This window comes from Dendrobates tinctorius, unplaced genomic scaffold, assembly GCF_039654945.1.
Source record: "Dendrobates tinctorius isolate UK_male_01 unplaced genomic scaffold, ASM3965494v1 ptg000206l, whole genome shotgun sequence".
In the NCBI taxonomy this organism is placed as follows: Eukaryota; Metazoa; Chordata; class Amphibia; order Anura; family Dendrobatidae; genus Dendrobates; species Dendrobates tinctorius.
The window spans coordinates 3,141,744-3,153,843 of record NW_027361873.1 but is presented as its reverse complement, the minus strand read 5'-3'; the positions used below and the strand labels follow the sequence as shown (position 1 = coordinate 3,153,843).

At 40.7% G+C, this 12,100-nt stretch overlaps 1 protein-coding gene across 6 annotated transcripts in view; it reads left to right on the top strand.

The window, feature by feature from the left end:
• Positions 1 to 12,100, top strand: part of EMID1 (EMI domain containing 1) — a 181,443-nt gene that overhangs the window by 67,286 nt on the left and 102,057 nt on the right. For all 6 annotated transcript variants that reach the window (XM_073554104.1, XM_073554102.1, XM_073554106.1 and 3 more), the window contains exon 4: positions 7,170 to 7,259. In XM_073554104.1, the coding sequence (XP_073410205.1) occupies positions 7,170 to 7,259 (90 nt within the window). The remainder of the gene's footprint in view (positions 1 to 7,169; positions 7,260 to 12,100) is intronic.

The window sequence follows — 12,100 nt, the reverse complement described above, 5'->3', positions numbered from 1 at the left end:
CCAGACATAGTGAATATTCAGTCCTAACGTTAAAGGGGTTGTCCGGTCCAAATCAATATGTCTGTAGTCACTTAGTGGGAGCAGGCTCGCTCTCCATACAGTTGTATGGAGCGAGGCCACACCCTCTTGTTGGACAACCTTACTGGCCGGCAGGGTCACTAGGCGGGGCGCAGTCTCGGCTCAATACAAGTTTATGGAGTGTGTGTGCGGGGGGGATTCATTAATCACACAGAGTGACTGCAGACTTATTGATTTGGACCAGACAACCCCTTTATATAGATTTAGGCTTTAATCAATTTGCCATTATTCAACCTACATTTTTATGTAAGGCAACGACACAAACAGCAATATCCTAATATTAGATTTCTATTATTGTACTCCACAAGCTTTTCTTTTGCTGTTTATGGCTTAAAAATTAGAGAGATTTCCTCTCTTTAAAAAATAAAATGTATATAGAGGTATCTCATTACCAATGTGACACACAAGAAACATCTCATGATTGGTAAAACCAGTGAACTGTCTCAAGGCCTTCACAACCTTATTGTTGCAAATCATACTGATGGCATTGGTAGCAGAATAATTTCTAAATTACTGAAGGTTCCAGTGAGCAATGTTGGGGCCATAATCCAGAGATGGAAAGAATATAATTTCACCATAAACTGGCTCCCCGCAAGATTTTTGATAGAGGAGTGAAAATAATTTTCTGAAGAGTTGTTCAAGAGCCAAGGACCAACTGTGAAGAGCTACAGAAAGACCTGGAATCAGCAGGTACAATTGTTTCAAAGAAAACTATAAGTAATGCATTCAACCTCCACGGCCTGTATGCAAGCTCACCAAACAAGACTCCATTGCAAAACAAAAAAGCATGTTCAAGCGCGTTTAAAGTTTGCTCAACAACATTTAGACAAGACTGTGAAATAATGGTAGAATATAGTCTGGTAAGCTGAGACCAAAATTTAGCTTTTTGGTTGGCATAATACACACTATGTTTGCAGGCCAAAAGGCACTACATATCAAGCCAGAAACATCATACCAGCAGTGAAATTGGAGGTGGGAACATCATGGTGTGGGGCTGTTTTTAAGCAAATGGCACTTGCAAACTTCATATAATTGCAGGAAGGATGAATGGACAAATGACCCTAGATCTGCCATCTACGAAGATGATGAAGTTGAAATGAGGGTGGATATTTCAGCAAGGCAATGATTCCAAACAGACAGCCAAGGAAACTCTCAATTGGTTTCAAGGAAAGAAAATAAAACAGCTAGAATGGCCCAGCCAATTACCTGACCTGAATCAGATAGAAAATCTATGGAAGGAACTAAAGCTTAGAGTTCATAGAAGGAGCCCACAGAATCTTCAGGATTTGAATACTGTTTGTGTGGAAGAATGGGACAAAATCACACCTGAGCAATGCATGCAACTAGTTTCTCCATGCAGGAGGCATCTTCAAGCTGTCATCATCATCAAAGGCTTTTGTATGAAGCATTAAATAACTTTCAGTAAGCGGGTTCAATATTTTTTCATCTATGGTTTTGTTTTGTTTGCCTGTGTGCATTGGACAGGTTGTTACCGATATCTGGTGAGAATTTCATAGCACCTTTAGAAATATATTTACTTAGAAAATTGGTGACGTGTTCAATACTTTTTTCATTCACTGCATATTCAAAAATCAGCCATTCTACTACATATTCCTTTGAGTCATGTTTTACAGCAGTCTTTACAGCCTTTAGGGCTAGGAAATTCTAATAGGAAACAATGCAGAAAATGGAAAACATGTGACTAACATAAACCATCCAAATTGGCTGTAGAGTACCGCTTTTCACATGGGTCTTGCAAGAAGGAGGAGGTAAACCCATATATGCATACAGAACAGTATTAAATCTCCTGCAAAGGATTATGCCATATAGTAGAAGATTACCGAAGGTTTTCTGTGTTTCACAGGGATTAGGTAAAGATTTGTACCTGTCACCCAGTAACACTAAGGGTCAGCATACAATGTATGCAGGATTGCACTTGGTATGCACAAACAAGGAATCTTTCCATTCCCTTAGGTCTAGTCTTAACTCTTAACACTTGTCACCATATGTTGATATATCTATACATTCACATATTCACTTGTTAGTGCTTCATAGCCACTGGCCACTGAAAAAATGTTATATTTCAGTAATCAGATATCAGGTAATGACAATATATATATATATTTTTTACAATTGTCAACCTTGCTCTGCTAGTGCTCTCAGTGATGAGCTAGTCTGCATGGTGCTGCATAGCCCTTAATATTCATGAGTTCCAATTAACCCCAAACCTCCTGCTGTTGAAATTCATTTTTTGAACAGTATATGCACAATATACTACTGCAACCTCCTGCTCTGTGGCCTCCCCTCTAACACTCTCGCACCCCTCCAATCTATTCTAAACTCTGCCCAACTAATCCACCTGTCCCCCCCCCACTATTCCCTGGCCTCTCCCCTCTGTCAATCCCTGCACTGGCTCCCCATTACACAAAAACTCCAGTTCAAAACCCTAACCTTGGCATACAAAGCCATCCACAACCTGAGTCCTCCATACATCTGTGACCTCCTCTCCCGGTACTTACCTGCACGCATCCTCTGATTCTCACAAGATCTCCTTCTCTACTTCCCTCTTATCTCCTCTTCCCACAATCGCATACAAGATTTCTCCCGCGCATTCCCCATACTCTGGAACTCTCTAACACAACATATCAGACTCTCGCCTACCATGGAAACCTTCAAAAAGAGCCTGAAGACCTACCTCTTCTGACAAGCCTACAACCTGCAGTAACCACCGATCCACCAAACCGCTGCTTGACCATCTCTACCCTTGCCTACTGTATCCTCACCCATCCCTTGTAGATTGTGAGCCCTCGCGGGCAGGGTAACATAGTAGCATAGTTATTAAGGTTGAAGGGAGACTTTAAGTCCATCTAATTCAACCCATATCCTTTCCTAACCTGCCCTAACATGTTGATCCAGAGGAAGGCCAAAAAAACCCATGTGGGTCCTCTCTCATCCTGTACCAGTCGTGACTTGTATTGTTTAAGAATACTGTACTTGTATTTATTATGTATACCCCTCCTCACATGTAAAGTGCCATGGAATAAATGGCGCAATAATAATAATTAATAATAATATGGGTTTCTTCGCAGTTTTGAATACTGAGGATAAGAAATCATAAGGTCATTCATTATTGAGATGACTAGCAGAGTTGCAACATAACTAAATGTCACAATTTTTTTTGTACCATTTTGGCTAAAAGGAGAGTGGCCTACACCACCCTTATATACTGTAGTTCAGCTCAGTCTGATGACAGATAACTTTAACCCCTTTACCCCCAAGGGTCGTTTGCATGTTAATGATCACGCCAATTTTTACAATTCTGACCACTGTCCTTTTATGAGGTAATAACACTGGAACGCTTCAATGGATCCTGGTGATTCTGACATTGTTTTCTCATGACATATTGTACTTCATGACAGTGGTAACATTTTTTTGATATAACTTGCATATATTTGTGAAAAAAATGGAAATTTGGTGAAAATTTTGAAAATTTTTGCAATTTTCCAGCTTTTAATTTTCATGCCCTTAAATCACAGAGATACGTTACACAAAATACCTAATAAGTATCATTTCCCACATGTCTACTTTACATCAGCACAATTTTGGAACCAAATTTTTTTATTGTTAGGAAGTTATAAGGGTTAAAAGTTGACCAGCGATTTCTTATTTTTACAACAAAATTTACAAAACCATATTTTTTTAAGGACCATATTACATTTGGAGTCACTTTGAGGGGTCTATATTCTAAAAACTGCACCCCTCAAGGTGCTCAAAAACTCATTCAAGAAGTTTATTAACCCTTCAGGTGCTTCACAGGAATTTTTGGAATGTTTAAAAAAATTAACATTTAACTTTTTTTCACAAAAAATTTACTTCAGATCCAGTTGTTTTATTTTACCAAGGGTAACAGGAGAAATTGGACCTCAAAAGTTGTACAATTTGTCCTGAATATGCTGATGCCCCATATATGTAGGTAAACCACTGTTTGGGCGCATGGCAGAGCTCGGAAGGGAAGGAGTGCCGTTTGACTTTTCAATGCTGGAATTGAGATCAGACGCCATGTCACGTTTGGAGAGCCCCTGATGTGCCTAAACAGTAGAAACCACCCAAAAGTGACATTATTTTGGAAAGTAGACCCCTTAAAGAACTTAACTAGATGTGTGGTGAGCACTTTGAACCCCCAAGTGCTTCACAGAAGTTTATAATGTAGAGCTGAAAAAATAAAAAATCATATTTTTTTCACAAAAATGATCTTTTCACCCCCAATTTTTTATTTTCCCAAGGGTAACAGGAGAAATTGGACCGCAAAAGTTGTGCAATTTGTCCTGAGTATGCTGATACCCTACTTGTGGGGATAAACCACTGTTTGGGTGCATGGCAGAGCTCGGAAGGGAAGGAGCACCGTTTGACTTCAAAGCAAAATTGGCTGGAATTGAAATCAGATGGCATGTTGCGTTTGGAGTGCCCCTGATGTTCCTAAACAATGGAAACCCCCCAATTCTAACTCCAACCCTAACCCCAATACACCCCTAACCCTAATCCCAACCCTAACCATAACCCTATCCACAAACCAAACGCTAACACACCCCTAACTCTAATCCCAACCCTAACCCTAATCCTAACTTTAGTCCCAACCCTAACTCTAACTTTAGCCCCAACCCTAACTCTAACTTTAGCCCCAACCCTAACCCTAACTTTAGCTCCAATCCTAACCCTAACTTTAGCCCCAACCCTGACACTAACTTTAGCCCTAACTTTAACTATAGCCCCAACCCTAATGAGAAAATGGAAATAAATACATTTTTTTTATTTTATTATTTTTCCCTAACTAAGGGGGTGATAAAGGGGGGTTTGATTTACTATTTATTGTGGGTTTTTATAGCAGATTAAGCTTGGCAGCTGTCACACACTAAAAGACGCTTTTTATTGCAAAAAAATAGTTTTTGCATCACCATATTTTGAGAGCTATAATTTCTCCATATTTTGACCCAAATTGAGAGAGTCATGTGAGGTCTTGTTTTTTAACGGGACGAGTTGACTTTTTTGGTACCATTTTCGGGCACATGACATTTTTTTTATTTTTATTCAGATTTTTGGGATACAGAATGAACAAAAACCAGCAATTCATGAATTTCTTTGGGGGGGGTGTTTATACCGTTCCGCGTGTGGTAAAATAAAAACAGTTTTATTGTTTGGGTCAGTACGATTACAGCAATACTTCATTTATATCTTTTTTTATGTTTTGGCGCTTTTATACAATAAAAACTATTTTATATAAAAAATAATTATTTTTGCATCGCTTTATTCTGAGAGCTATAACTTTTTTATTTTTCCGGTGATGGTGCTATATTTTGGCTTGTTTTTTGTGGGACAAGATGACGTTTTCAGTGGTACCACGTTTATTTATATCCGTCTTTTTGATCGCATGTTATTCCACTTTTTGTTCAGCAGTATGATGAAATTATTGTTTTTCTGCCTTGTTTTTTTTCAGTGGTGTTCACTAAAGGGGTTAACTAGTGGGACAGTTTTATAGGTTGGGTCGTTATAGACGCGGCGATACTAAATATGTGTACTTTTATTGTTTAGATTTTTTAATTTAAATATTTATTTATTGATGGAATAAATATTGATTTTTTTTAATTATTATTTAAAATATTTTTTTTAAAAATTGCATTTAATTCTTATGTTTACACCTTGTCCCACTATGAGACACTCATTTTGTGCAGGCTGATCGCTTCTATAGCATGCAGATCTGCATGCTATAGACGCTGTCAGCGCTGCAGCTTCTATGCACTAAGCTGAGACTTCCTGACATTCATTGCGCATGACAGGAAGTCTCAGCTTTGGAGACGACATCGGATCTCCATGACAGCGATTGGGACTGACAGCCCCTCTGCGTGCTTCCGGAACGCTGAAATCATATTTGATCGCAGTGTTCCGGGGGTTAAAGTGACGGGAGCGTTCCATGACTGCTCCTGGCACTTAGTGCCGGGTGTCAGCTGTGAGAATCAGTTGACAACCGGCCGTGATCAGCCACGCTCCCCCTGTGAGCACGGCTGATTGCGTATGATGTACTATCCCGTCCAGAACTGTATATACTTTTATATAAAAAGTTACTTGTGTGTTTCTCTTGCTCAAGTCTTGAAGAGAAAACATACATATTGTAAGTGCAAACTTTGCTCAAGCTCTATTCAAGAGTCTTCATGACAAAGAGGAAGCACAGGCAATTGTCATGGGGCAATTAGCGAGTGGACTCAGCCCTGCTTGGTTCTATCCCTTTTGGTGGGAACCTGTACAAGACTCCCCTCTACATATGGACAGATGAACTGCATTCATTTGAAACGATAAAAGAGAGCAAGAAATTGGCCTAAAGGCCAAAAAAGGAAGGGAAAAACAAGCATCAGGTGCAGGATAGCAAAACCATAGCTCCATAATGGGAACCTTTGTTTGATCTCTGCTATATGGCCCATCTTCAAAATTACACCATGACTTTATCTCTAAATAAAATGTAGGGCCTCCTGGACAACACAAAGTTTCTATGTTGGTAATGCTGAGTATTTAATACTTTTGCCACACTGTATATTAGAATGTAGCTTTTAATGGTCACAAGCTTGCCTTTATGCTTTACAATGAGGATTGGTTGACCACTTGCCATCGTTCCCCTGGCCCCATTAATGTCTGCTTAGATGCTTCCTACTCCTTTACATTCTTGAATGAATTATAACCACTGGCATGTAAAACCATTACATTAACAGTATAAAATTACCCGGCACTGCATGAACTGAGCATGCAATCTCATCTTACAATAATGGAAGTGTTGATATACTTGTTGGGTGGGAATTAATCTATTACAGAGCAATTCATGCTCATAATGGATTAAGTGGCAGTTTCGCTTATAAATATGATATTGAAGCAGTCTAAGAGGCGCACAGCAAGTAGCAACCATTTAACTTCTTAGAAAAGCGGGCTAAACTTGTGTGTACAGAACATAACAATGTGGTACACAACAAAGTAATTATACAGATTCTACCAAGTATAGGAAGTAGTAAACTCAACTGCTCTATATAAAATGTATTTTTATTATTTTATAGGTCTTACATCCTTGGCTGAGGTACAGGATGCTCCACGCACCAGTACTGTCATTCGTAAAATGCCTCCAAGAGAAGGAGCTAGCTTCTCAGGTAACAAACACATGTAATGTAACAATGTAATTAATGTGAAGGATATTAAAATAAAATAAGTGGAAAAAGCTAGGTTCTAATATTGCCAGCAACATTGAGAAACAAAGGAGGGAAGTGGCAAGATGCTAATGTCCCATCTTTATTACGAGAGACAGGAATGGGGTAGGGTAGGGTGTAGAGGGCATGAAGCCCCTGCAGTCCTGTTCCAGAATAGTGGGAACAGGGGCGGATATATCATTTTTGCAACCTCTGCAGCTGCACAGGGGCCCAAGATGTAAGGGGGCTACTTCTACCTTCAAATCAGCAAGCAGCTTCAATCACCGACACAAAGAAGGGCCCAAATACCGGTATTGCACAGGGCCCCTCTGAGTGGCATGTAGCATAAACCAAAAACTGTTGGGGTGCACTATCTTGATTAATGTAACTTGGACTCCTCTGTGCTATGTATACCACTGCTTGCCACTTTGTCTGGAATAATCATTAGCATGTATTATTGCATAAAAAAAAAAATGAGAATAGTAGCCAAAAATATGAAATTAAGCACAAATGTTGGGGCTGATTGACTCCAATAAGTACATCCAACCGCAGGATTTTAGCGCTGTACATATGACATGGCATGGCATGGTGCCTACAGTCTACTATTTTCCGATGCTCATTATGGGTCACAGAAGTCTGTTCTGCTTTTAACCTTCCTGTTTTCCAGACTGTTCTTGAGGTCAGATGGGGTTAAAAGCAGAATTGACAAACTCTGCCAAGCCAGCTGGGACAGAGTGGGCAGCTGTGAGAGAATCAGTGGGAAAACTACTTAACCCTTAATTCTAAAGACATACTGATAGGGAATTTAGATTGTGAGCCCCATCGGGGACAGCGATGATAATGTGTGCAAACTGTAAAGCGCTGCGGAATATGTTAGCGCTATATAAAAATAAAGATTACTAAAGATTATTAACCCACTCAGAGCCACTTCCAACATGGCCCCTTGTAGCTGAACTCTTTATACTTCAGTATTGCCTATTGCCTGGGGCTGGCCAAAGAGAACAAAGGCAAAATCTGTGCCATAAATGATTTCGGTGGCTTCTTTAGGTTCCTGCCTGAGAGATGTGATGACATCACAATGTATAATAGGTCTGGTTTTGGCTTTTACCCATAACCTTCTAGGGGTTGGAGTGGGGTGGGCCGGCACTGCACAGTGCGATCCACTTGTTGCCGGAGCAACGGCTGAAATGTGGCCAGGAAATGAGATGATTATAGGATGGCAAAAGAAGAGTGAAAAGTATAGAACACTGGCAAATTAGTAATGGGAAGACTCCAGTAAAGGGCACAATAATTCAGCCATCACACTGAAAAAAAAGAAGGTATATATTGTTCACGATGTTTAGCAATAAAGGAGCGAATAACAGCGCAGGAGTGATAAATGAACTGAGGAAAACAACATTAGAAAGACTAAACAGGCTGGAAACCGAGGACAGAACAGGAGAATAGGTCAGGGAGATGAGAAATGACTGCAGACAGAATGGATGGCAAGGCGGGCTTGAAGTAGTGATTGCATGAGCAAGAAGGGAGGGGTATGAGAAAGAAGTGGAGGGAACGAGGACGAGAAAGATTGAATTAAAAACATCTGTTACAATATGATGGAGAAGCCTACACACACAGCTCTGGAATTATGTGCAGATCGAGAAAGCAAGAACACAAACTCAACACGCATGCTGAAAATCTAGGAATCCTGCATTTTATTCATGGCTTTGTTCATATAAGATATGACCCATAAAGTTGTTGAAAAAAAAGGCTGAAAACGCAAGAATTTTTTGGAAGTAAATCAGTGGTTGTTTTTCTTCCCTACTGTATGTGCGTTTGACCTCTGCTTTAAGAATGCAATAATATATATATATATATATATATATATATATATATATATATATAGATTAATAGATGTTATATGCATGAAAACTCATCAGATGTCGGCAATAATCCATGCAATCCACACAGGCAAGGAAATCAAACCATACAATGTCCATAAATTAAGTTATGTGTAATAATGAGAAATGACATAAGATAAAGGATTGAACACATGAAGAAAGAGAGGTGCAAAAAGCCATGGAAAGTCATGACATCAGATGAAAACTTTTAGTAATTAGAAAGCAATCCTTCCACTGAGTGAAACATAATAACATCTGGTTCATCTGATGGCCTATCAACAGGTGTCTCATTACCAAGGTGCCACACAAGAAACATCTCATGATGGCTAAAACCAGTGATCTGTCTCAAGCCCTTCCCAACCTTATTGTTGCAAAACATATAGATGGCATTGGTTAAGGAAGAATTTCTAAACTGCTGAAGGTTCCAGTGAGCACTGTTGGGGCCATAATCCAGAAGTGGAAAGAACATAAACCAGCCACGACTACGTGCTCTTGGGAATTATCAAGAGAGTTGTCCAAATGCCAAGGACCACCTGTGGAGAGCTACAAAAAGTCCTGGAAACAGTAGATACAATTGTTTCAAAGAAAACAAAAAGTAATGCACTCAACCTCCATGGCCTGTATGCATGCTTACCTTGCAAGACTCTATTGCTTTACAAAAAGCATGTTTGCTCAACAACATTTAGACAAGCCTGGGAAATACTGGAAGAATATAGTCTTATCAGATGAGACCAAAATTTTACTCTTTGGATGCCATAATACACACCATGTTTGGAGGCCAAAAGACACTGCATATCACCCCAAAGACACCATTCTAAGGCTAGTTTCACACTAGCGTTCGTGGAGGCAGGGCCGCCGCTAAGCCTCACTCCCGGCCGCACCCCCTCCGGTCAGTTCCTCCTCTGATCGCATGAAGGTGCATGCGATCAGCGTATCCTATATTTAGCGTTGGATACGCTGAGCTTGCGCTGACCGTGCGCTGGTCTGATTTTGCTGGCGCTGCGCCCAGCGCACAAAAACACGCTGTGTTGCATTTTTGTGCTCTGGGCGCAGCGCCAAAAGAGTTAAAAGTGCCTGTTGGTTTACTAAGCTTGACCTCAGGGGGCGTATAATCTTATTCGCATCAAGCACGGGGATGAATGGAAGACGGTGTTTAATACTCCGGAGGGACATTTTGAGTACCTGGTGATGCCTTTTGGGTTCACTAATGCCCCTTCTGTCTTCCAATCTTTTATGAACGATATTTTCCGGGACTTTGTGGATAAGTTTTTGATCATTTATCTGGATGATATTTTGATATTTTCCAGTGATTGGGATTCTCAAGTGGAACATGTCCGGACTGTGTTCTGGATTTTGAGGGAAAATTCTCTGTATGTTAAGGGATCGAAGTGCCTCTTTGGTGTACAGAGGATTTCATTTTTGGGATTCATTTTCTTCGCGTCTGCTATTGAAATGGACCCAGCCAAGAAACAGGCCATTTATGATTGGGTTCAGCCCACTTCTTTGAAGGCTCTCCAGAAGTTTTTGGGTTTTGCTAATTTCTACCGTAAATTTATAAGTAATTTTTCTGGTATTGTTAAACCACTGACTGATTTGACCAAAAAGGGCGCTGATGTGGTGAATTGGTCTTCAGAGGCAGTTTCGGCATTTCAGGAGCTTAAGCGGAGATTCACTTCTGCTTCGGTTCTACGGCAACCTGATGTCTCACTCCCATTTCAGGTGGAGGTAGATGCCTCTGAGATTGGTGCAGGAGCCGTTTTGTCCCAAAGAGATCCGGTGATTTCTAAGATGAATCCCTGTGCCTTCTTTTCTCGAAAATTCTCCCCATCTGAAGGTAACTATGACGTGAGGAATCGGGAAGTGTTGGCCATGAAATGGGCATTTGAAGAGTGGAGACATTGGTTGGAGAGAGCTAGACATCAAGTTGTGGTCCTCACCGACCACAATAATTTGATTTATCTTGAATCAGCCAAACGCTTGAATCCTAGACAGGCTAAGTGGGCCTTGTTTTTCACGCGTTTTAATTTTGTGGTCTCTTTTCTTCCGGGCACTAATAATGTTAATGCGGACGCCCTTTCTAGGAGTTTCTTTGCGGATTCTCTTGATGTGACCGAGCCTACTACCATTCTAAATGAGGGTGTAGTTCTTTCCGCCATCTCACCCGATTTGAGACGTGCCTTGGAGGAATTTCAGGAGAACAAACCTGAACGTTGCCCTATTGGAATATTGTATGTCCCTGACCAGTGGAGGAAAAGCGTAATGTCTGAAATTCATTGCTCCGCGTTGGCTGGTCATCCAGGTATTTTTGGTACCAGAGATTTGGTGAGTCAGTCTTTTTGGTGGCCTGCCTTATCTCGTGATGTCAGGAATTTTGTGCAGTCCTGTGGGACTTGTTCTCGGTCCAAGCCCTGTTCTCGTTTTAGTGGGTTGTTGATGCCCCTGCTGGTGCCCAGGAGGCCATGGACCCATATCTCAATGGATTTTATTTCTGATCTTCCTGTCTCTCAGAGAATGACAGTTATCTGGGTGATTTGTGATAGATTTTCGAAGATGGTCCATCTTGTACCACTCCCAAAGTTGCCATCTTCTTCTGAGTTGGTGCCCTTGTTTTTACAACAGGTGGTTCGGTTGCACGGGATTCCTGAGAACATTGTCGGACAGAGGAGTCCAGTTTGTTTCCAGATTTTGGAGAGCTTTTTGTTCCAAACTGGGAATTCAGTTATCTTTCTCCTCTGCATTTCATCCTCAGACCAATGGGCAGACTGAGAGAACAAAGCAGACTTTGGAGTCCTATTTGAGATGTTTCATATCTGCTGATCACGATGACTGGGTCTCATTTTTGCCCTTGGCCGAATTCGCGCTAAACAATAGAGCTAGTTCTGCCACTTTGATGTCTCCCTTTTTCTGTAACTTTGGGTTTCATCC